The 23,913-nt window shown below is 37.9% G+C and overlaps 13 protein-coding genes across 13 annotated transcripts; 5 read left to right on the top strand and 8 right to left on the bottom strand.

Moving 5' to 3' along the window:
* Positions 1-81: 81 nt before the first annotated feature.
* On the bottom strand, positions 82-2,193 carry SOMG_01925 (mitochondrial DDHD family phospholipase; the record flags this gene model as incomplete). Its single annotated transcript, XM_056180718.1, has 1 exon — positions 82-2,193. The coding sequence occupies one exon, from the start codon at positions 2,191-2,193 to the stop codon at positions 82-84; it is 2,112 nt and encodes a 703-aa protein (XP_056035264.1).
* A 412-nt stretch (positions 2,194-2,605) lies between these two features.
* On the bottom strand, positions 2,606-5,026 carry cdc17 (ATP-dependent DNA replication ligase Cdc17; the record flags this gene model as incomplete). Its single annotated transcript, XM_056180717.1, has 3 exons — positions 2,606-4,324; positions 4,377-4,905; positions 4,944-5,026. 3 exons carry the CDS (start codon positions 5,024-5,026, stop codon positions 2,606-2,608), a joined length of 2,331 nt encoding a protein of 776 aa, XP_056035265.1.
* An 892-nt stretch (positions 5,027-5,918) lies between these two features.
* ura3 (mitochondrial dihydroorotate dehydrogenase Ura3) lies at positions 5,919-7,259 on the top strand (the record flags this gene model as incomplete). The annotated part of the gene is made up of 1 exon (XM_056180716.1): positions 5,919-7,259. One exon carries the CDS (start codon positions 5,919-5,921, stop codon positions 7,257-7,259), a length of 1,341 nt encoding a protein of 446 aa, XP_056035262.1.
* Positions 7,260-7,662: 403 nt separating this feature from the next.
* On the top strand, positions 7,663-8,615 carry mia40 (mitochondrial Mia40-Erv1 disulfide relay system thiol oxidase subunit Mia40; the record flags this gene model as incomplete). The annotated part of the gene is made up of 2 exons (XM_056180715.1): positions 7,663-7,957; positions 8,008-8,615. 2 exons carry the CDS (start codon positions 7,663-7,665, stop codon positions 8,613-8,615), a joined length of 903 nt encoding a protein of 300 aa, XP_056035263.1.
* An 835-nt stretch (positions 8,616-9,450) lies between these two features.
* Positions 9,451-10,032, bottom strand: nhp6 (HMG-box non-histone chromatin protein; the record flags this gene model as incomplete). Its single annotated transcript, XM_056180714.1, has 3 exons — positions 9,451-9,579; positions 9,761-9,819; positions 9,903-10,032. The coding sequence occupies 3 exons, from the start codon at positions 10,030-10,032 to the stop codon at positions 9,451-9,453; spliced, it is 318 nt and encodes a 105-aa protein (XP_056035260.1).
* Positions 10,033-10,950: 918 nt separating this feature from the next.
* Positions 10,951-12,002, bottom strand: sla1 (La protein, tRNA chaperone Sla1; the record flags this gene model as incomplete). The annotated part of the gene is made up of 2 exons (XM_056180713.1): positions 10,951-11,786; positions 11,864-12,002. The coding sequence occupies 2 exons, from the start codon at positions 12,000-12,002 to the stop codon at positions 10,951-10,953; spliced, it is 975 nt and encodes a 324-aa protein (XP_056035261.1).
* An 859-nt stretch (positions 12,003-12,861) lies between these two features.
* SOMG_01919 (lipid particle hydrolase) lies at positions 12,862-14,022 on the top strand (the record flags this gene model as incomplete). Its single annotated transcript, XM_056180712.1, has 3 exons — positions 12,862-13,767; positions 13,822-13,932; positions 13,981-14,022. 3 exons carry the CDS (start codon positions 12,862-12,864, stop codon positions 14,020-14,022), a joined length of 1,059 nt encoding a protein of 352 aa, XP_056035428.1.
* Positions 14,023-14,254: 232 nt separating this feature from the next.
* SOMG_01918 (conserved membrane protein with Rossmann-like protein alpha/beta/alpha sandwich fold) lies at positions 14,255-15,190 on the bottom strand (the record flags this gene model as incomplete). Its single annotated transcript, XM_056180711.1, has 1 exon — positions 14,255-15,190. The coding sequence occupies one exon, from the start codon at positions 15,188-15,190 to the stop codon at positions 14,255-14,257; it is 936 nt and encodes a 311-aa protein (XP_056035427.1).
* A 273-nt stretch (positions 15,191-15,463) lies between these two features.
* On the bottom strand, positions 15,464-15,932 carry mug15 (Schizosaccharomyces specific protein Mug15; the record flags this gene model as incomplete). Its single annotated transcript, XM_056180710.1, has 2 exons — positions 15,464-15,510; positions 15,560-15,932. 2 exons carry the CDS (start codon positions 15,930-15,932, stop codon positions 15,464-15,466), a joined length of 420 nt encoding a protein of 139 aa, XP_056035432.1.
* Positions 15,933-17,577: 1,645 nt separating this feature from the next.
* Positions 17,578-19,230, top strand: pof1 (F-box/WD repeat protein Pof1; the record flags this gene model as incomplete). Its single annotated transcript, XM_056180709.1, has 1 exon — positions 17,578-19,230. The coding sequence occupies one exon, from the start codon at positions 17,578-17,580 to the stop codon at positions 19,228-19,230; it is 1,653 nt and encodes a 550-aa protein (XP_056035431.1).
* Positions 19,231-20,072: 842 nt separating this feature from the next.
* Positions 20,073-20,510, top strand: sgf11 (SAGA complex deubiquitinating submodule subunit Sgf11; the record flags this gene model as incomplete). The annotated part of the gene is made up of 2 exons (XM_056180708.1): positions 20,073-20,105; positions 20,184-20,510. The coding sequence occupies 2 exons, from the start codon at positions 20,073-20,075 to the stop codon at positions 20,508-20,510; spliced, it is 360 nt and encodes a 119-aa protein (XP_056035430.1).
* A 559-nt stretch (positions 20,511-21,069) lies between these two features.
* mug10 (meiotic Rho guanine nucleotide exchange factor) lies at positions 21,070-22,139 on the bottom strand (the record flags this gene model as incomplete). The annotated part of the gene is made up of 2 exons (XM_056180707.1): positions 21,070-21,861; positions 21,921-22,139. 2 exons carry the CDS (start codon positions 22,137-22,139, stop codon positions 21,070-21,072), a joined length of 1,011 nt encoding a protein of 336 aa, XP_056035429.1.
* A 673-nt stretch (positions 22,140-22,812) lies between these two features.
* Positions 22,813-23,612, bottom strand: cyp1 (cyclophilin family peptidyl-prolyl cis-trans isomerase Cyp1; the record flags this gene model as incomplete). The annotated part of the gene is made up of 6 exons (XM_056180706.1): positions 22,813-22,977; positions 23,025-23,121; positions 23,179-23,258; positions 23,385-23,438; positions 23,502-23,543; positions 23,583-23,612. The coding sequence occupies 6 exons, from the start codon at positions 23,610-23,612 to the stop codon at positions 22,813-22,815; spliced, it is 468 nt and encodes a 155-aa protein (XP_056036464.1).
* Positions 23,613-23,913: the final 301 nt, after the last annotated feature.

Raw genomic sequence — 23,913 nt, 5'->3', positions numbered from 1 at the left:
GTTATTAAATAAATTTTGCCAAAAATCCCAGATATATCATAAGCTCTGAATATTGATACGTTATCGTAGCAGGTGAATAAATTATAGTAGTTGGGTTAATATAAAATGGGCCAAATCGGCATTTTTCCAATAATTCGAATGCGCGTTCATCGCAGAAACGTAACTATAGGATGTGTCTAAGGATCCTTCTTGTAACATAAAATCAACACGACCCGTTTTGTTTAAACGGTACATTCTTTCATCAATTTGATATGCTTGATTGCTTTCTCCAACATCCTGTTCTTTTTGGTTGGCGGTGGCTTCATTAAAGACTGATGCATAACTTAGGGATTTTAAAATCAAAGTATTTGCGATACCAGAACGCAATCCAGATAGTACATTCAATGCACCGTCCGCAAGTCTGTGACCAACTCCTGAACTATTGTCATCACTCTGAGGTCTAAAGTGCGGAATACTCTGAGGCTTTAAGCGTGTCATCTTTTTCACTATAAGAGGTTCAACGCGATAGCTAATGGGATCAGTTGGATGAAATATATTGTAAAAATTATTGCAGCGGAGAACAGAAACTGCTGAGTCAGCGTGATTTTCTGAACAGCTGACACTTCTCGCAATAGCATTGCGAGGTGTTGGGCCTGCAATCCGCTTTCCGTTTAACATCTGAAAGAGACCAAGAGGACTGCCAAGTGTAAAAAAATTGTTAACAGGAAAATCAAGCTGAAGCCGAGGATATCTTATGTTTCCTTGAAAACGGACTATGTCAAATAAAATCAAGGCACCTAAAGAATGACCTAGCAAAGAAACCTGGCCCCGAAATGTGGGATTATGCTTAAGGTAAAGTCGATAAAGACGGTTAAGACGTTTAACAACAGCAACTAAAATTTTCTCCCTGTATTTTGGTTGACAGTATAGTAAGACATCTAACAAAACATCGGAAATAATGCTTCTCAAGCCCACAACAGTTGGTATATTAATGCTTTCTAAGCTGGGATTAGGATCCTCACTCAAATCATCGAGAGCAAGATCTTTTGAAACATCAAAACAGTCAGATTCATCTTCTTCGTTAAACTCCGATTTACTGTCACGTGCCATGCCAAAATGAATATCCTGGCGCCATAATAATGGTAAGCATTGAATCCCATTCCCGCCACCTTTAAAATTAGGATATAAAGCTTGCAAATCTGGCGAAGCATTAAATGTCTTCTTTAATGTTTTCCGAAACTCATTAATGTCTCGTACAAAGTTCACCGTTTCCACGCGCTCGCCCATCTTTTGGCCGATACCATGGCAACATAAAATAAGGTGATTAATTTCACGATCAGGTGTAGACTTTATGTGTGCAGCATCTGTCGAAATGGGAATTTCTGATGCCGATTCGGTCAGAGAAGGTGAAAGTAACTCGTTTGGTTCAGATGAATCGTTTATTAATGTGCTAGAGGAGCTTAAATCATCTACTGTAGAATTCGCAGTAGATTTGATATCTGGTGTCGCGGTCACGGAGGAAGATGCATCGTATCCTCGGATTAGTTTATCACTTCGATGATTAGCAGAATAAGACATTTTGGTAAAAAACTTTGTCGATACGTTACGATAAAACCCTCCAAAATGCATCCTTGCACTTCTTTCTCCAGAATATTCAATAAATGCTCCAGTGTATTTTCCAAGTAAAGCCCAAGTTTTGGCCTGAGTTGACATACTGTTATCAACTTTTTCTTCTACTTTTTCTCCTACTTTTTCACGATGAGGACATATGTTTAAGTATCCTTCCTCAATTTGCAATGCCAAATTTTCCTCGCATGGATATAATTTGTCGCCTCGAGTATAGAACCAGGTTCCTCGTAGAATACGAAAGACAGGCCCATCCCAATATATTGGAAACAATTCTCTTGAAATTACATTCACAGCATATAAATAATCCTCATTTACCCTTATCGTGTCCGACTGATCATCCAAGTCTTCGGTGTTTTGGTAAGCAGCTTCAATTCGGTCAGAGTCTTCGACAGAAAACGGTTTAAAATTCTTTGATTTTTTTGTTTCTAAAATTCCGGTTTTTGACTTTTTGACTGGCCGATCTATCGCATAAAACCACTGAACACGGAGAGAAGGTGCATCAGCAACGGACTTTGACAATTGATGTCGAAATGGAACCTTAGGAGGCTGTACATGCTTCAATGGCCATTCTGTTCGGTTTTCCATCTTACTGACTGGTGTTCTATCCCAGTTTATAGTCGCAATTTCTATTTCGTAAAGTGAACCATAGACTTTAGGTAATAGTGACAAGGTGAGATTTGAGTTGAACGAGAGGTATTACTAATAATGTATAACTAGGAGGTTTAAAATTAAAAAAGTTTTAATATTTAGACTGAAAAGAATGAATTAATGGAAAAAGAAAAATATCACAATTATTCATTTCATACGTAGACGTCTGAAGTAAGACATAACTGTACACTATAAGCAAGAACAATTAAAGGAATATTCATTAAAAGGTAAATACTATACTTAGAAATCCAGTTCCATAATACATAATAAGCGTCTTTATAAAAAACCATCTCCGAATTTCTATGCTGACCTATTTTAGGCTGTTATTGGAAAAGCTAGCAACTTCTCTTTAATAGTCTTCCACATTAGGCGATGATGCACGTGCTGAAGTCTGACTATGTACTATCTGAGAGCGGTAAAACTCAGAAACCTGTTCGCTAGTTGTAGCGTCCTCCCAATTTTTGTCTTCGCGCACTCGAACAAATCGAGGGAACCGAAGACTAATTCCTTTATCCTCTTGAACATAACCAATGGCAGCTTTATAGACAGGGGAAAGTGATAAATCGGCAGTCAGAACCTCCCACAAATACTTTGGCTCAAACCAAACGTCAGGCTGATGAGGAGGAGCCTCACTATGAGAATACAAATCTTTCTTTTTTGGAACGACTATTTGGCTCAATTGGCGGTGGAAATGTTCCAATTGCTCTTCTGAAAACCCAGTACCTAATTTGCAAACTGTTTGGACAGTCTCTGAATCAGGGTCATAGCAACCCAAAAGAAAAGCACCATATACAGAAGTTCTCTTACCTCTTCCATGATAAGCACCAATAACGATCAAATCAAGTGAGTCGCCAACACCTGAAAGGTAATCTTTCTTAATCTTCAACCAATGCCGAGATCGTTTGGACGGTTCATAACGAGATTCTGGTCCTTCAAGCATTTTGACCATAAGACCTTCACAAGAATCTTTAACAGATTCTTCAAGAAATTCCTGAATTGACTCAACAGATTGTTGATCACTGTGCTTGGCAAAATCAAACTCTCCTGTAGCTGGTTGAAACATTGAATATAAGTGCTTTCGACGCTCTGAAAACGGAGCATCTAGCAAAGAATGACCGTTTAGATAGAGAATATCAAAAGCAAAAAGACCAGCTCGAACTTTGATTTCTTCCAACTTTACGTCTTTTCTTTTACGGGTTGCCAATTTTTGAAAGGGTAAAATTCTGTTTTCTTCCTTATCCCAAGCAATAGCTTCGCAGTCGAGGATAAAGTTTTTAGCTTCTGGTTTTCTCCATTTGCTCACAGACGCCATGATATCGGGATAACGGACAGACATGTCTTCGGAATTTCGAGAGAATACGTAGAATTTTCCGTCATCAGTATAATGAACTTGAGCACGCTCTCCGTCGTATTTATATTCGCAAGTAAAAGTGGCTTGGTCGAAAGTATCCAAAACTTCGGAAAACTGTTTGGTAGGTTTTGCAAGCATGGGCTTTGTAGGAACCCCAGGGGTGAGCTTACAAGTTTCTCGTAGGTTCTCGACTCCATGTTCAATCAGTTGAGGTACAATAATGTCGTATGAAGGTAGTTGAGAATAAACGTCGCGAAGAGTCTGTTCAGCGTGGACGCGGTCCGATTGGGATAGTTGAACTTGTTTTTTATCAGCATGGTACTGTGCACAGGCATTGGCCAGGGAAACAAGAATGGTTTTCTCTGCTAATTGGAGACGTAACTTTCCTTCAAGGGCTCTGATAAGGTATTTTGGCTCGGCACCTTGACAAGAGCTCAGCAATCGCTTGATCAAACCGATTTTTCGATTTTGTGATTGATTTCCAGACATTTGCGCAATCGACTTTAGAGAATCAAATAGAAAAGGTAGAGTCAGAGCAGCTGGTTGAAACATTGTTGGCTGGTTTTGGCGGGATGCCTGTGCAACAAGGCCCAAATCTCCCACTTTATGAAACGCTTGCTTAATTTGTTGAAGGGTTTGGCCAGTCGACTCGGCAACAGCTTTCATGATGATACTTTCACCAATGCCAAGTTCAATTCCTGAATAATCTGGACCCAGCTAATTTTCTAATTAGTATATATTCAATGAAACAGTTGGTACTGTACAATACCTTATTAATACTCAAATAGACCGAAGTAAGTAAATCCTCAGGATGGTTACGCAGCATTGAAAAAAAGTAAGTACCCATAATATCAATGATCTCCAAACGTTTTGAAGTTTTCTCAATTTTCGTGAAAGTGGAAACCATGTCCGCAAACGTTGCGTGAGACTTTTTCTTTTCCTGTTTTTTTGTAGACTCTAGTGGTGTTTCAGCAATAGGAGGAATATCAGATGGAGTGGTGTCTCCCTCAGAAATGGCAGCAGATGGGGAGGAAGAAGATGAAGCTGATGAATGGCCATTGACCTTATAACGTTTGACTTCCACAGTGTTTGTCGCATCTGTATCCTCCTCTTTCGGAATCTCTGACTCGTTCGCTGTCCGCTTCTCTCCGTTAGGGGTTATTCCATCGTTTTTATGAATTTTTGTAACATTCTCTTGCTTCTTTATTGTTTGAGAATTGTTTTCATTTTCAGAAACCGTTGGAGGAGTGAATGTTCGTTTTTTACGCGCTTCTTCTGGACCCAAAGTGAAGAACTTGCTAACACTGGTAAACGAAAGCCTCTAATTCATACTTACCTGATATTAGATTGCCTTCCTGACATGGGTTTTAACCATAAAGCGCGCCTAAAGTGTCGTAGGTGTCTGAAGATATCTCTCATGTCGGATTTCTTATATGAAGAGCCGAATGCTAGAAGATGCGACCGTTTAAGACAGAACGGTCCAACACGTAAACAAAAAAGAGTAAATAAACCAAGTAGATATAATAGTAATAATAAAAGAAAAAAAAAAGAAGAGAAGAGAAATCCAGCTACATTTCTAGTGTGTTGATTTCTTCAGTTTGTTTTTTCGTGCATGAAAGCTAAGGGCATGAGTGTTTGCTAAAGAGATGACTTCAATGTGAGTGAGGCAAGAGTATTCTTTTTTTTACGTGTCGCGAACCGATCACAGATACCATCTCTATCGTTTTTGATCCTCTTCTATCTTGTTTCGTTTAGAAGATTGGTAAGAGTTCGGTTTGTCTATAGTGACAATGCTGAACTCGGATTTTTGAAATTGACAGCCCAAAAGTTTTAGAGGCCTTGATCAGCTATGTACACTGTAATTCATTCTATTTTAGTTAGGAATCTTACAAACTATCTATATATTTTTTGCCTATGTTGAACGAATTTTTCTATCCTGCTGATTGTATATTGTTACCTGGAATGTAGTAACAACAAACATAATGGTGCGATTGCACTTTGCATTCTCTCTCAGAGCTTATACCTCTGCTTGCATTTGAAGTTTGAACTTGTCTTGAAAATCTTTGATCAATTCTTTGACAGTTCACCTTCTTCTCTTATAATTTTTCAGTTAGCTTTCATCTGAAGATCCGTTAATACCAATCTCTACGTTCTGTCGTTAAAATACACTTGAATTGGAACTTCAGTCATTGCCAATAATTCTTTTTGTCGGTAACTTTTTCTTGTATATCACTTATTTAGATTTTTGGATTCTATAGGTTGGATTCTCATTTTTGACGTTGATTTCTGTTATTTACTAGTATCCGCGAATATGTTTTCCCGCAGCGCTTATCGTCTTTTTTCAAGAAATGCGTTTAAACAGGGTGGTAAATGTTTTCAATCTAACTTACACTCTTCTTCTTCTTCAAAAGCACCCTTTTACCAACGCCATTGGAAACTTTTGAGCTTGATTAGCAGTTTCTCCGCTGGTTGGGTCATTTACGACATTTCTGATGTCCGAAGCTTTATCCACGGTCGCATTGAAATGCCACTGTTCCATGCTTTTACTTCGCCAGAATTTTCTCACAGCGTAGCTGTCATGGCTGCTTCTTGGGGCATTACTCCTCGTGACTTTACTCCCGACGACCAAGCTTTAGCTGTGGAACTTTGGGGAAAAAAGTTCTCTAATCCAGTTGGTTTAGCTGCTGGTTTTGATAAACAGGCTGATGCTATTTCCGGCTTATTGAATTTTGGTTTTTCATATCTCGAAGTCGGTTCAGTCACCCCTTTGCCTCAACCTGGTAATCCCAAACCCAGGTACTTTCGCTTAAACCCCGATTTGGCCGTGGTCAACCGCTATGGTTTCAACTCTGAAGGTCATGAAGTCATTCTTGAAAAGGTACAGAAGCGTATTCGTAAGCATATTTCCAAAAACAAGCCTGAACTTTTGAAATCCTTTGACGAAAACCCTGCTGCTTACACGGATCCCTCTGTTCTTGGTGTCCCACGTAGTTTGCTTTCCAACAAGTACTTGGGTATTAACTTGGGAAAGAATAAGAACGGAAATGAGGTGGAAGACTACGTTAGCGGTGTCCGCAATTTTGGCAACTATGCCGATGTTTTGGTCATTAACGTTTCTTCTCCCAACACCCCCGGTCTCCGTAGTCTCCAAAGAAAGTCTGCCCTGACCGAGCTTTTGTCCGCTGCCGTTACTGAACGCAATAAGTTGAACGCTCCTAATCCTCCTCTTGTTGTTAAGATTGCTCCCGATTTGTCCGAAACCGAGCTTGCTGACATCGCTTCTGTGCTGAAGAAATGCAAGGTTGACGGTGTCATTGTCGGCAATACTACTATCCAACGCCCTAACACCTTAAAATCCACGAAGCATGTTGAGGAGACTGGTGGTTTGTCTGGTCCTCCTTTAAAACCAATTACTTTGAACACCCTCCGCACTTTGCGTAAACACTTATCTTCCAACATCCCTATTATCGGATGTGGTGGTATATCTAGTGGTAAAGATGCCATTGAATATGCTCGTGCTGGTGCTTCTATGGTTCAAGTGTACACTGCACTTGGCTACGACGGACCCGTTGTCGCCCATAAGATCAAGCAAGAGATTCTTGCGGAATTGAATGGAAAGCGTTGGGTTGATATTATTGGTAAGGAGGAATAAACGTTGTTGGCTTCGGTACATTCTAGTTTGTTGAAGTCAGCACAAAAAAACTATAAGAGTGTATAACTTTTTGGTTCTCAAAATAAGCAAAAAAAAAGGAATAACTCCTGCTTTCATCGTAACATAATAATAACAACTAATACTTCATAGAAATAATATAGAACTTAATAACCTTTCATTTATTATTACTAAAGGGTTAATTTATTCATGTAAGACAGATTATCTTCTTTCGTTAAAAGTACCAGGTTTTTTGGCTTGGTAACTGGCTAAGCTTGAAATAAAGTAATAAAAGTTTCGTTTATTTGTTGAACCAACCAGAGCTAAAGATATATTATGTACTTCTTGAAATGTGTATCGTTGACGTTAGTAATCATTCTTTACCATAGCAAATTACAGTAAAATCATGTTTCGTGGAAAAGCTTCATCCCTATTAAGAACTTCGGTTCTTAGGAATTTTGAATTAAAGAAAAAGTCAATAAGTTTAAGCAGCAGCTTTCCCAAACGGTTTAACCAGACTACTTCAGTTTTCGGGGGCAGAGCCGCTCCATCATGGAGTCAAATGGCTTCTATATTATCGGGTGCAGCTGGCTTATCATTGTTTTTTGGATTCTACCTTGGAAAGAAAGTACTTAATGATTCAAAACCCGATTCAGATAACCGATCTTATGTTGGAGAGCATATTCGAACAGAAACTCAAGGTAAGAAGAAGGTTGAGAAAATGCACGTATATTTATTAACAATTCAAAAGCTTATAATGAACCGTATATGCAACAACATCGTACGGAAGATACAATTGAAGCAAAGTTAGAAGAAAAGAAGAAAGAGATGGCAGAAACAGCATCAAAACCCAAACTATTAAAAGAACAAATGAAAGACGATGAGAAACCAAACGAGCCTGACACCAGCTTCTACTCCAGTGATGAGGTTCCCGAACCAGAAACCTCTACTGATGAAGAGACCATAGGCAAGCAATTGGAGGAAGTTGAAGAAGAAGGTAACGAGGAGTCGGCTTTTGACCCTGAAACTGGTGAAATTAACTGGGATTGCCCTTGCTTGGGAGGAATGGCTCACGGTCCCTGTGGTGAAGAGTTCAAGTCTGCCTTTAGTTGCTTTGTCTACTCAAAAAGTGAACCCAAAGGCATGGAATGTCTTGAAAAGTTCCAGGCTATGCAAGCCTGTTTCCAAAAACACCCTGAAGTATACAAAGATTTGACGACCGATAAAGAAGAAGGAGGAGAAACAAGCGAAGTTTCTACAATGGATGCGACGGCACCTTCGAATGAGAAATCAGCTAGTAACGAAGAAGCCAAAGAATCATCTCCTTCATCTACACAACCATCTAAGGGTGATCACTAGTTGCTTGGAAAGATCTATGCATGGCGTTTTGAGTGGTGTAATATATACATCGAGTTTTGAAAAAAAAAAAAAAAAAAAAAAAAAAGCACAGTGAATGATTCTTGAGAATTTTCATAATTTTGAACATATGAAACTTATTGTTTTCAGCTTTGCATAAGGAATAGATGACTACTACTTTTCATCAAAATACAAATTACTTTATTTGACCTTTCAGAAGAGCGAGACATTTTGAAATAGCCGAGTTTAAGAATGCGACATACAGTAAACAAATTTGATATACTAAGTTTTACTTATACAAGCTCGACGTCAAGCTACTCAGACACTGGAGTCGTAGGCTTCATTGCTCAACTAGTAAGTGTACAGTGCATTGATTGTAGAGGTAATCATTTCATTGATTATTAATGATAGGTGGAGAGAAGAAAAAGTTCATTAGAAGCATAAAATTTGAATCCGTGCTGAAAATTCAAGCAACAATATTCCATAAAATAGTCTTAGCAAAGCGTTAGAAAGTAACGAAAAAGAGAGAAGCATTTTCAAATTCAGCGGAAGAGGCAAACGAAATAGCAACCATTTGGAATTATTCGAATAATAAATTACGGCGGATCGGACGTTCATTCATTGAGGGTATGCACTTTTCGAATAACATTGAGCACATACTCCACAGAAGAGAAGCGGAGAAGGATGAATATAAATAAACTAAGCTCTAAAGCGTAAAGTGCAGTTAAAGGCCAATAGGAAATTAAGGAAAAGGTCTATGGTGCATCGAAAAATAATAGTTTATGAAAAACAGCAAACAGATGTTATACAATGACATGTAGCAATTAACAGATATAAATCATTCCTTTTTCTCTTCACTCTCTTCCTTTTTAGCATTCTTCTTGGCGTCGTTGATAATTTTATTGTCATAATCACTGCGTTCCCGTTCATAGCGTTCTTTGTCTTCGCGTGCTCTCTCTTCATAGGGCTAATCACAGATTGTAAGTTAGAGAAAAGATGAATAAAAGTTGTAAACGAACTCCCGCCCCGAAATGCTCTTCTGAAACATGTTGTCAAGTTGTAAGCTCTCAATTTAAAGATCTTCTACTTACGTAGAATTTCATTTAGTTTGGAAGCCACTTTTAAAGAATTCTTTTATTCGTACATACCACACGCTTGTCTCCTGTCAGTTCTTTCCACTTCTTTCCTAAAAGAGAGCCAATGGCTCCTGCAACGCGTTAGCAACAGATTTCTAATAAGTATCAAAGCAATTGATAGCAAGAAAAACATTTCTTCCATTTTAACGCGTACCAAAGGAAGCATCAGGGTTTTCGGTTTTTACTTTCTCTCTGTTCGCGATCGAAAAGAACATGAACGCCGACATGTTTCTCTTCGGTGCGTTAGGGTCCTTCTTCTTGCTTGATTTAGGTGCTCTTGGCATTGTAATACGCGCGTTCTTTGAATGGCAAGGATCAAAATAAGTAGTCGTAGTTAAGTGTAAACAGCACGAATATATCTGTCATTGAAATGTATGCCTTCCTATCACCACACAGTGATGTAAACAAATACATTGATAACGACATCCGTACACTTCACAATCACTTTTGCTTGCACCACAATCCTTTCACCCCCACATTCGGCTTCACCCAAGTTATCCCACATAGATATATGTGGTGGTTTCAAAAAGTATATGGCCATGGGGAACTACTCGTTTCATGACCAATTTTTTTCCTTCGTTTTCGAAGGTAATTATAGTGCTATATTCCAAGTTAATCTAAGTCAAACAATACAATCTTTTTCGTTTTTTGAAAGCTCTGAAAATCAAATCAAGGGGATTCATTGCTCTGAGTTTGTTCGTTCCGCTACACTAATAAACAAACAGAGAAATTTTATTGATTCAAATAGATTTATATATAAACGAGGGAATCATGGTTATTGCTACGAAATATAGCTTTTAATTTTTTCTTTGCTTTGTTTAGAGCGTTAAGTGTAGCAGTCAAGACGACAAGTGTCTTGTTTTTTCACCCGATCTCTCCTTTGACTTATTTCAAGGAATCAGTTCGTTTCAAATCTACCATTTATGGTTTCTTGTCCTTTCTTTCCATTAAGATTTGGTTCAGGAATGGCTTGATAGCTTAAAATACAAAGGAAAATGGTTACGATACTAGAAAACTTGAGCTAAACCAAAAGCGAGAAATTATCGCGAGTAGTCTTTGTTAACTCCTACAATCTCATGCCAATTTTACTCGGAACTTAAGAAGCCTACTGTACTATTCTCATATTTTTATCCCATACTAACCATTTTATTCCTTAAAATGTATTATTCCAAAATGTTAATAAAGCCACTTTCAATTATTTTTTAGTCTGAAGGAGCAGGAGCACTTTCTTCTTTTTGGTTGGTAGTAGCGGCAGCCTCTCCTTCGGGCTTGGGTTGCTCATTCGACTTTTCAGCTTCGTTGGTATCTTCAACCTTCTTTGGTTCTTCAGTACTCTTAGGCTCCTCTTGCTTTTCCTGACTTTGGCTTTCTTGCTTCTCGGATTCCCTAGTGGATCCCCTAGTAGTCCTACCTCTCTTGGGAGCACGCTTGTGGGATCGCTCACGATCCATCATCTTGAAAGCGTCAAAGCGTCTACGCTTGTTGCCAGGCTTAGGGGGATCGTTGCGGTGTTGTTCAGTCTTCATGTCCACGTATTCCTTCTTGGACATGACAGTTAATTCAGTTTCATTGTGCTTTAATGGAGATCCCTTGACCTTTTCCAAAAATCCCTGGGCAATTTCAGGAGTCTTGAACTCTACGAAAACACTACCCTTGAATTTGTTATCTTCATCACGGCGCAAGCGAAGGGAAGCAATTTCACCACCTTCTTGTTGGAAGAAGTTTTCCAATGCAAGTTGGGTATCATCCTGTTCCTCACCGAAACCCTTTGCATACACACTACTTTCCATGGAACGTTGAACAGCAGAAGGGTCAGGACGGACAATAGGAACCTTACGACGAACCTTTTCACCAGCTTCATCGACTTCAAGCAACTCTGGGCTCTTGCGCAAAGCAGCCACGACAGCTTCTAAAGGTTGGTAACGACGCATACGTTTAAAGGAAGCAATTGTCTCGATAGGAACCCAACCATTGTTTTTCTGGGAAACAGTCCACAAGAACTTGTCACGAGGCAAATTGGAGTCAGAAAAGTAAAACTCTGCATCTTTGTTAGCGTCAATCCGTTCTTTTTATCCTTTTCAGATCTTTTGAGAAGATGCTTGCAAAAACACTTACCAACTTGCTTCAAAACTCCATTTTCGTCAAAAGACTCGACTTTTTCAGAAACGGATTCTGTAGGCTTTGAGCCAGCTTCTTGAGGTGCCTGATTCTCTACAGGAACAGCTTGAACTTGTTCTTTTTGTTCTTCAGACATGATGGCTATGGCTGAAATTGACAATTGAATTTGGCAGAGAAATGTTTTAGAGCGTTCATTCTTGCTCGTCCTAATGCTAACCCTACCCTAATCTATATGTAAACAAAGGCTCCATAAAAATAGAAAATCAAGTAAAAATAATTTGCGGTTAATTGAATTATAGAAAAACTCGGGTATGAAGAGTAGTAGTAGTAGTAGTAGAAAAACAAGTTTCCAATGTAAAAGACCTGTAGTGGACGATGTGTTCAACAGCGAAAAACAAGGGTCTACAGTTCTGAAATTTATAAATGAAACGTTTGTACTTTCTTTACACCTTAACGCAGTTTCATTTCCTTATTCTTTTGGATTCATTTTCTTCACGATAGCATGTACTCGCACTGCTCTTTTCGTCTAAATAGGCTTACTAGGAAGCTTTCATGTTCATGTTCATGGCATGGATTGTTTTTACTTGTGGTCCAAACAAAAACGAAATTCTTAAATTGAAATAATTAAATCTTCATTTTATAAGGTAAGCCAATCTACGGCTTTTTGTCGAGAAAACCACTAGTCACATAACGAACGGAAGTTCATAGCAAGAAACGTAATTTTTCTCTTTAGGTATCACATACCCTCAAAGCAAACGAATATAGTTTAAAAACTTTTACTTAAGATTCACTAATTATAAAACACTTCAATTTTGGATGTCTAATTGAAGGTTGAGGATTCCGATTGATTTCAATACGAACTTCGCTTCTATTACAGCTTTGCTGAACGATCTACCGATTTTCTATAAAAAAAAAATCAATTGGCTCGTATTATTTCTTTATTTTAATTTTATTAGAGGTGGGAAGCTTAAATTCATCACTTTATTTATTCAAGCATGATTGCCCTTTTGTTCTCTCTGCTTGGCATAGCCATTTCGCTCTTCCTTGTCTTTTATGTACATGATGCGTATTTAGCTGTCAAATATCAAAGTTTCGTGGACCAGCAGAAAGAGCAAATGCGTTCTGATTCGAAAAAGCGTGTCGACCCTAATTCTTTATTCATTGCTACAGATTTATCCAAGAGTGTGGAAGATAACTGCAGATTGGACTATGAGTATCAAGTGGCATACTACTTGCATACGGGAGTCGACAGAAGCTCAGACAAGAATAGTGGCCGTCCTTCAAAGACTTTTGTTTTCCTTCACGGGCTGGGGGGTCAAATGGCTCAGTTTGAAGGTTTGTTTAATTTCATTCCTAAAGAATATTCTGTATTTTCATTGGACTACTGTGGTTGTGGACTGTCGAAGCGAGCCTTCAATTCCCACATAGGACGATCACCTCGTGAGCTAACTACAGATGGGTTGACTAATATAATTGAAAAGGTTATCGAAAAGCACATATTTCCTTCCGACTCCATTGTGCTCGTCGGGCATTCCATGGGTGCAAGTATTGCTACCCGATTAGCCAAACGATTAGGGGGAAAATGCGAGGCTCTCGTTTTGCTTGCTCCCAAGAACCGGTTCAAGAAAGGAGAACTTGAGTTGATTCGAAGAATTCAGAAAATCCCTTCTCCTATTTTTAGCCTTTACCGACTTTTCGATCGTTGGAAGGGTCTCAATAGTCCATCCGTAAACCGTTGCTTTTCAAGCAAAGCTACGCCTGCCCAGCGTGCAAAGCTTTGGATTTGGAACCGTGAAAGTGACACTTTTATATGGAAGATGATGCTGATGGGTATTGAAAGCGTTCTCACACCTTCTTTTGTTTTCCCTTCTGTACCCACTTTAATTATAACAGGAGACGAGGTATGTATTTTTTACCAATTTGCAACTTTACTAACCCCAATTTCACATTTTCAGGACTCTATATCTCCTCCATCAGAAAAAGAACTTTATCAAGACTTACAAAACGACTTTTCTTTTCAAGTCGTTGAAGCAGGACACTGCTTGTTAGTGGAAAAACCGCATGAGGTAAAAAGATAAATGATTTTCCTATGTTTCAGTTTCTAACGAAAACAGATATATCAGAAAATCCATAGCTTTCTACGACTTCCAAATTAGTCTACCAGTTATGACAGATTCAAGTTTGTATTGTTGAGATCATGGTATACACTGAAATGAATACGAATGAATTGAATTTATATACTACTATTTGTCATATAAGTTATAATTGAACAAAAAAGAATGGTCTTATTTTTTACGTAAACAAAAGATGAAACTAAAAAGTATCTAAACATAAAAGCATCAGCATGTAAAAATTTAAATGAAATGATCAGCAAGAGGTATGAGTAAATTACCAAGGTAACTGTCCTGTATAGTACTTTGACTTATCTGAAGGACAATATTCAATTAGAGGAATTAGTTCAGGACATGTTATAAGGTAAGAATGCTGTCTTCGATAAGGGTTACGTTCTTTCCTTTTTCGCACCAAAGAAGTATTTTCGCAAGCGTAAGGATCTTCAGTAAAAGGAAGAAGGGCGTACTTTTTCTCTGCTTCGTAGCTAGCTTGGGGGACGCCGCCTTCGGGATCTATACCGACAAAGTCAAAATGTTCGCTTGGAAAACGAATAGCCTCCCTGTGTAAATTTAAAAACCTTTCTTTTTTAAACTCGAAGGAGACAACTGTTATTTTCTTCGGATAATGCCCGGTGACTTCACGAAACCTAGCAACTGAAAAGAGCACATTTTCAAGACTATCTCGAGCGAACTCTTCAGTGGTCCTACGTGATAATAAAAGTGGATTATCATTAAGAGACTTGGAAAGTAAGTAATAAGATTGGGATTCCGAATACGGACCAGCGTTTGGCCGAGTCTGTCCACCGGAGAAGACTAAAAGCGAAGACTGATCTTGCTCAAGCAATTCCAGACCTTTATGAATATGATTTGCAAATACTTTTCCTTCTCCTTTTTGGTAAGGCTCCAAGATCCATTCGCTATCTTCTTGTCCTTGAGAAGACCCTCCTAGCCAAACAGCGTGTCCAGCTATGATGATTAAGTGGTTTAAATTGCTTAAAGGATCAGCCCCCACTAAAGACACAGGCGTGAAGCACTGGGAAGTATTTGGCTTTATCATTTTGATTGTCATGATTAGAGTAGCAAGTATAAATAGAGATATATAGAAGAATAAGCCGGTTCGAGATTTAGGGGAAAAGTAACGCCAAATCCACGACGGAGTTGAGGTTTGATTTGCATAGAAAGGAAGGTGGATAGTTAATCGCCGGTTCAACATAAGGATTTGGTGAAAGACCAACCTTTGTTGTGGACTTTTAAAATGTTTTTATGTTTTGGGTGTTTCTTTACAAGACGATTTAGCCAGTGCCACCACCACGCTAAGTGAAAGAGTAAAGGGGAAAGTAACAATGCAACTTTCGGTAACACCTTCATCCAAAGGTGAAATAAACAAACCAAGGGTAAGAACAAGAATCTTATAAATATTGTTTAGGAAACAGATAAAAATTTGTAGTAGAAAAGCAAAAGCAAATGGAACGAGCCAAGATCGCAATCACTTGTCCGGTTCTGATTTTATGACGGCAATAGCATAAGTAGAGTCTAAAAGATTCATAGTTAGATGATATTTTGCCCAAAACTAAAACCGTACCGTGAATAATAAGTAATTGAGATGCTTCATAAGTAACTCGTATTAATTTAAAAGAACCAAGTGAGGAATATGACTTGCAGCATTGAATGACGTTGCATACAAAACGTACAAAATCTGGTAATGATTGAGGAACAACAGAATTCTGCTTTTCCTTTGATTCTACTGATTCTACTAAGTCTTTTCTCTCTTCTTGCCAAAAATTTAAAGATTTCTTGGAAGAATTCTTTACGTCTGACCGTTCTGGTTGGGGTATGTTTAGCAGCGATGCATTTTCTAGTCGCAGCAAGTAGACACTATCTACTTGTTGTTTTCCTGCCAATTGATGAATATTGTTTGAAATTTTTTCAATTTCAGCATTCGTGTCTCTTTGCATTGCACTTTGGAAAAAGAAACGACGCGTCTACGCGTTTATTTATAGGTACAGACACTCGGATGAAACTCGTTTGCGTATATAGAACGAGAGAAAGTAAATATAAAATAGTATTTATTAATAAAATGAAAATGAACTATGTATTTATATATGGGTATATGCGTAGTAAATGCTGGCCCCGAATCTTTCCTAGATGTTTTTTCCTAGAACCACCACCTGTTTTCTTTCCCAAGTAGTACATATTTTGAAATTACGTGCAAACGCGTCCAAAACAATTCAATCGATCATAATTCTGTTTATACTTGATTATATTCTTCTATGATGACCGATCCTCTACATTTTTCTACCATTCTTCTACTTCTACTATAATTTCCGTACTGCTTTTCCTCTCTAATATCCATCTGAGGACGTTTGCAAATATAGTCAAGACCACTACTTCCTTCCATCTATTTCAAAAGGTCCTTTTATCCAAACATACAACACTCAATGAATCCATCCAATTCTTATGAGTCAACCATCGGTCTCATGATAGCCCAACCTCTCCTAACGGAAGAAGAGCAAACGCTTTCCAAGATTAGAAAGTGCTATTCTTTCGCGTGATTTCAAATGTATGCGGCAATTTCCTTCCGCAATCCTGAATAAATTTGAGTCCATTGCTCCGACAAAGAACTTGAAACGGCACCTTATGAAAGTAGATTGTGCGTCTTGCGAAAGATATAGGGCCTAATATGCCTTTTCTGACGATTAATGAGTTGACTAAACAAAATTTCGCATTTTTATTCGCCCCGTTCCCTTTAACCTTGTTCGCACCTTGAATTGTCTAATCCTTCCTAATCGCAACGTTTGCTACTTTTATTACGAATTTTTGCAGTGAAAATCGCGGAAGATGGTGCAATTAATTGACTTTATTCAAAACGAGGTGACGCTCTGAAGTGATCGACTAGAGTTGACACCATTTCTGTTACCTAACGCCCGATGAAGCCTTGAGGGTAACAACGTTATTGGGTCACCAAATTCTGGGGAGTATGGATTGCTTGGTTGTTACCTGTTAAATTAGGGTACACTTAGATCTATATACACTCGAGTTCGGCTCGAATTCATTTGATCCATCATCCACATTCAGCATTCTGGACTACGGGTTATACAAAGTAATATTGCTTTGTTTTTGAAAACATTCCCTAAGAACTTCCTTCTTTTTATTGCTAAGATACATTAAATCTTGTCTGCACGATATATACCTGTGTAAAACGTGCTCTTTGAAAAAGTGTAAAAATAAAAGTTACGTGAGTTCACATTTGTATTCCCTGAATTCAACAGTTTTTCGTTGAAATTTGCTTCTCAAGGGGTGTTTTGTTTTGAATTCCTTTTTCCTTTGGAAACATTTAAAAAGTAATCTGATTTTTTTACGTTTTTATTTGTTGCAGGCAACGAAACTGATTCTTGGAGTTTAGGCTTCTTTGCATTTGTGAATGACTTGAACCATTAATAAGCTTAAAACTCATTTGTTTTCTCGCTATTTTCTTTTTTCATTTCGTTTCTGAGATTTCTGCCACCGAGTTTCCTTGTAGTGGGATTGCCTCCGTGTTTTTGAAATCAGCAGTATTTAACGAACGGTAAAAAAGAATACTATAATTATTTTTCTTTCTTTATGGAAAAAATGAACGAAGATTTAGTAAAGCTCGATGATGCCGGCCGTCATCGGGTAAATACAATTTGCTCTACATTTTCAAATGCTTCTATACAAGAACGAAAAGTCGCCTTGGGCCATTTACTGAATCGCTGTTGTCCCTCTTTGTTATCTTTTGCTTCTAGTACACTAGATACCCTTGTCCGTCTTGACTTCATTTCCCTTCTTCCTCCCGAAATCTCTTTCCGTATTTTGACCTTTTTAGATGCTCGTAGCCTATGCCAAGCCGCTCAGGTGTGTAGACAATGGAAGGAACTTGCCGATGATGATATAATATGGCATCGGATGTGTGAACAGCATATTAATCGAAAATGTGAAAAATGCGGTTGGGGTTTACCTTTGTTAGAGCGAAAGCTCCTTTATGCCACTAAGGCATCCATTCAAAAACGCTATGACACCCTTACGAAACGCTCACGCCCAGATAACGATAATTCCGCTAGTGCTGCAAAGCGGTTGCGCACCGAGCCTGCTCCTATTATTGATTCATCAGTAACCCAGGAAAAACATAACCCTTTACCAGAGTGTACAGAAAAAGCTTCCTCGCCTCCTTTAAGAACGAGACCTTGGAAGGAAGTATACGCAGAACGATGTCGGATAGAGTGTAATTGGCGCCATGGTCGATGCCGTCAAGTTGTAATTAATGGACACAGTGATGGAGTTATGTGTTTGCAGCTTCAAAGAAATGTTTTGGCCAGTGGCAGCTATGACGCGACTGTTCGCCTTTGGGACCTTACAGCGTTTCGTCAAATTGGACTACTAAAAGGACATAGTGGTGGTGTTACTTGTTTACAATTTGACAAATGTAAGCTAATTAGCGGATCAATGGATAAAAGCATAAAAATTTGGAATTATCGTACTGGCGAATGTATTTCTACTTTACACGGCCACACCGATACTGTTCTCTCCTTATCTTTTGATTCCACCCTACTAGTTTCCGGTAGTGCAGACCATACAGTAAAGCTATGGCATTTTTCTGGAGGAAAACGTATCACTTTAAGAGGCCATACTGGGCCGGTGAATTCTGTGCGAATCCATCGCGAGCTAGGTCTCGTTCTCTCTGCATCTGATGATTGCTCTGTCAAAGTGTGGTCTTTAGAAACGAACATGTGTTTATACACTTTCAATGCTCATATTGGACCTGTTCAAAGCTTAGCGGTGGCTGGCAATCGATTGTTCTCATGTGCATTAGATGGTACAATCAAGCAATGGGACATCGAGAAGTGGAAATGTGTCCACACTTTGTTCGGACATATAGAGGGTGTATGGGAGATTGCGGCCGATCAGCTACGTCTTGTCTCTGGTGCACATGATGGCGCGGTCAAAGTTTGGGAAGCTTGCCAATGTGTTCAAACGCTGAAAAGTGATTCTGGACCAGTGACTTCTGTGGCTCTAGGGGATTGCGAGGTAATTAGCGGCTCGGAGGATGGAAAAATTCACCTTTGGTTATTCAATAATTCGAGTGACGAAGGTAATAGTTTGAAAGTATCTCCGTTTACCGTGACTAAAGCCGCTGATTCCATTGTGCGTACTCCCACGGCAGTAATCCAGACTGTGCCTGATGAGTATAATGGTTATTCCATATCTGAAGTTCCTGCTAACGGTATCGGTTTTTAACAGAAATTTTAAGTTTTGAAGGAGTCAAAACATGAGCTTTTAAACAAATCATTACGTTGTGGTAAATGTTGGCTTTTTTTGTTGATATTTATGCGAACTCCTGCAATTCGCAAACCTTTCGTTTCGTCTCCGATTTAATTACGTTCCTAATCTATTTTATATATTTTCGTTCATTTGTGGTTTTAAGCATAGTTATAAAACTAAGCTCTAACCCTTTTAATGTTGTCCATGTTAATGTTGCTTGACTCTTCGACAATTTACTATTTATTTGGAAGAGTTGAATATGCTGTTTATCAATTATAATTGCGTTTACTTTGAATTTTTTGGGGGAGAGCTAAGCAGAAATTGTTATGTTTTTATTGCGTTCTTAATAAAAATCATAGAAATCTAGCTATGAAGATGTGCGTTGTATGTTAGCAAATGGAAATCATAGTCTTTAGAAATTCAGCAGTAAGTTTATAAGAGGAAAGAACAACAATAGCCATCGTTGGTAGCCTCGCTTTTGGGAAAGTTCGGATTCTCAGTGATTTACGAGCAGTTCTTTTGAATAGTTTTTCATTGTTTTTTGTTCATTTTGCTTTGAGTGTTTTCAATCTGATGTAAAATTTAGTATTATGGCATGTCTTACCAATCGTTATTTTTCAAGAAAACCAAAATCACAAGTTTCTCGACTCTTAAACTAAGCTAAGTAATCAAAAAGAAAAAAAAATAAAAAATAAAAGGGGAGTGACAAATACATGTTTGAATTTATTTCCTTATTCTTCTTCAAGATTCGCCTTGCTTAAATCATCGATCTATATTAAAAAACTCTAGAAATCCGTGCTAAGCAATTGAAGATAAATATGAGTATGCAACCTACCTCCCTTGCAGCAATTGTAAGTTGTCGGTCCATAACATTTATTTTTACTTCCATTAAATTTATGTCGATTATGTAACTAACCTTCTATACTCAGTCATGTACTATATTTGAAGACTTGCTTCGGGATTACACTCATGAACTGACCCAAAAGATTCATAGGATGAGTAAGCTTGCGTTACAAAAGTGTGAAAGATGCAATACCTATTGCCGACAACATTGTACCAAACCAGGCTTTGACATTTACGCAAACAACATACAAACACCCTCTAGTATACCTTACTATCAATGCCTTTCTTGCCGGCGTGAAATAGCTGCTTCTCGATATGCAGCACATATGGAAAAATGCAAAGGTCGCTCACTTTCATCAGCTACTTCTTATGCTAGTCTTCTTGATGGAGACAGTGCTAATGACGACGAATAAATGAACTTTTATGACGATAATAATAGGATTTACAAGGTGATGAAAAGTACGGCCGCTTTAGACACTAAAAAGGGAGAAGAGGAAAATGTATCCAAGAACATACAGGAATCCTAGATTTCTGCTTACTTTAAAGTAGCTTTTATAATTTACAACTATAATTCTCTGAAAGGAATACTTATCCTTTCAACGAACTAGCAAAGTGAAGAACAGAATGTTAAAATTAAAAAACGATACTTTTAATTAAGACGGAACTAGCAATAATAAAAATCATAAAAAAAATAAGAAAGAAAAGAAAAGTTATGCTAAAATGACTAACCTAGCTTGTGTCGATAGAAATTGGTTTGTTAATTGTTTCATTTTTTTTTAACGAGTGAAAGTGAAAGAAAAAGAGAAAGAAAAGTTAGTAGTAATACAGCCAAGAAGTAAGTAGTAATAAATAGTTTCAAAAGCTGTAAAAATCAGCAGCAGCCAGTTTTCACTTTCACTTTAGGTAAGAAAAACTTCAAAAAAATGAAAGAAATAAAGAATCCTGATTATTGTTTCATTGGTTGATAATGTTTTAGCAGGAGGTTGTTGATTCTGGGTTATTCGGTTTACTTCTCTGTTGATACCATTTTTGAAAAACAGACGCGGCCAAGGTATGCAAGGCTAAATGTCGTTTGAAAAGCTGCCCGTTCGAACTAAGAGTCACAATTACTACAGACAAGGATATTTGTGACACATACAAACATTGCTCAACAGAGATGGACATCATCTCTGTTTCGTCTAAAAGTTTTGTCCAAACGATTAGTCCATCATCGCAAAAGACACATGCGTTAAACTCATAAAGGTACGGTTTAGCGACGACAATTAGTCCTTTGAACCGAATATGACGAGGAATATCAAGTGCGATGCCTTCGTCTTTGCAAAGATCCTTTAGAAGATGGTTACCTTCATCACGGCCTCTTTCTTCGTCTATAAACATACAGAGCTGTTTGAACCCATCTAACGCTTGCACAAATAAATACAAATTTTTCTCCAACCAAGAATGTTTTTGGAGTAATTTACAGATTCGTGATAAATGCATCGGGTATCGCATTAAATGCTGCAGCGGAATAAGCAAGCGATTCCCACCGATAGTATACGGAGACGCAGCTTTTTCAATTTCAAAAACTCCAGCCAGGTTGATTGTGTACATTTGATACACATCACGAAACACTTGTAGATATTTTAAGAGAAGCAAGACTGGTGATTTGGCAGTCATCATTTCGCTATACAAAAGCCCGTGAAATTGAATCAGTGTTTTAACACATGTACAAATTCCTACTGCTTCTTGGCTTAAGCTTTGACTCTCAATGGGAAGTATAATTTCCTAAACAAAACACAATGTCAGTACGACCAACGCCTTGGTAAGAAATATCTCTTCATTACGTTTAAAATCCTTCTTAATTCTAATACATATTTTAGCTCAGTGCTCGTCAATTCTTTCGAAACGCTCGCATATTCTATTTGTGGTGATTTTACGTTCTTCGTTTCAACAAGAGCCAAAGTGCCTGTTTCTTTTTGTATATTTGCCTTTTTTAATTCTTTTTGGAAGGTTTTTCCTCGTGTCAACGAGCGAAAAATGTGCATTCCTTCCAAAAATGCCATCTTGCATGTAAATAGAAACGACACAACCTTTCCTCAGCAGCTACCAAAGCATTACTACATAGGGAGATACCTTCCAACACGGTAAATGCAAATTCTGGGATATTAAAAAATACTAAAACATTTAAAAGATTCGTATGAATGCAAAGGAGTTTATGAATATCAAAGAATATCAAAAAAATTTTGTATTTATTTCTAGAACTGAGATGTCCTTTGGGAACGATGATTTTTGATGATGTTTGTCAAAACCCCCAATGAAAAGTAATTGGAATGGTGTATGGAAACGATAGGACAACACAAAGAGGAATCTTTGAGCAACCAAACAATAGGAAATTTAATATTTTGATACTTTTCTGCTCGTGGTCAGGATTTCATTGAAACCAAGTTGGTCGGATATTGCTTGGTTTCTTGAGTAACTGCATTTGGTACGAAACATGGAAAAATGAGGGATGTCGAAAAAACAGTTTCTTTTTCTGAATTCAACAATAAAGACTTGGATTACCCATGTTTCTGCATTCCTTGCAACATAAAAACGAAATTAGATCCCATTTCGTCTTTCTAGAACCTTTCAATGCTACGTGGAATGAGAGAAAACACAAAAAAAGTATGCTTTCCTTTCAATAAATGATTAAAGCATAAAAGAAGGAAACGATAGATCAAAAGCATCCCATTTACTTCAAAGAGCAACGGCTTTCAGTATCCGAATTTGTTCAATAGGACGGTCAGAGGGATCTGTTCGAACAAGACCCATTCTCTTACATACGCCAAGTCCGCTTTGAACTCGTCCAAAAATTGTGTGTTTACCATTTAACCAAGGTGTGGGTGTCAATGTGATGAAAAACTACTGGTTAGCGCAAGTAAATGTAAAAGAAAAACAATAATACATACTTGAGATCCATTCGTATTTGGTCCAGCATTAGCCATAGACAAAATACCAGCTCCTGTATGGTGCAATTCAGGATGAATTTCATCCTCAAACGAATCACTAGATGGTAAGAAACAACTCATACACGAAGGATGCAGATATAAAAACATTTCTTACCCATAAATAGAAGTACCGCCTCGTCCAGTGCCTGTAGGATCTCCTCCTTGAATCATAAAATCAGAAATTACTCTATGGAACTAGGTTGACGTTAGCTACCATACAAGACTATTTACACTAAAAAAGGAAAAAATCGAAAGGTTTCTTCACCCAGCTTGGAATTCTCCATGATTCTGCGTAAACGAACCCTTGGCTTACAAACGTACAAGAACACCATCATAATATCCTTCTTTTGCCAAAGTGTAGAAGTTTTCACAAGTCTTTCCAAAAGTTAGTCCCTAACTCCAAAACATACTAACCATCTTATGGTATTCTGAACATACTTTTGGGGCGTGTTCATTATAAAGCTCAAGCATTATTTTTCCCTACAAAAATTAGTTCAGTTATCTATGTAGTAATCTTACTAAACTCGTTTGTAATTCTACTTGAGACATCTTCTAAGTATTATGTTCAAGACCTGAACTGGTGTTTACAAATGTTGTCAGAATCTGGATGAGTTTCTGTGGACGTAGGCACTTTTAATGAATACTTCGATGCTAGACTATAATGAAAGACACCCTATGAATATTTCTTTTTGTATCAACTCAAACAATTTTCTATTTAGAGATTATTCGTATTTACTTATTCATTTTGACCACAACTAGTTTTATGCTACCATTTTATGGGCACCAGCATATAGTTAATCCTACCTTAACCTCTTGAGGATATATGATTAAGCAAAGATTAAGTGAAACT

The sequence above is a fragment of the Schizosaccharomyces osmophilus genome, chromosome 1 (assembly GCF_027921745.1).
Source record: "Schizosaccharomyces osmophilus chromosome 1, complete sequence".
NCBI lineage: Eukaryota > Fungi > Ascomycota > Schizosaccharomycetes > Schizosaccharomycetales > Schizosaccharomycetaceae > Schizosaccharomyces > Schizosaccharomyces osmophilus.
This window is presented reverse-complemented; position numbering and strand designations above follow the sequence as displayed.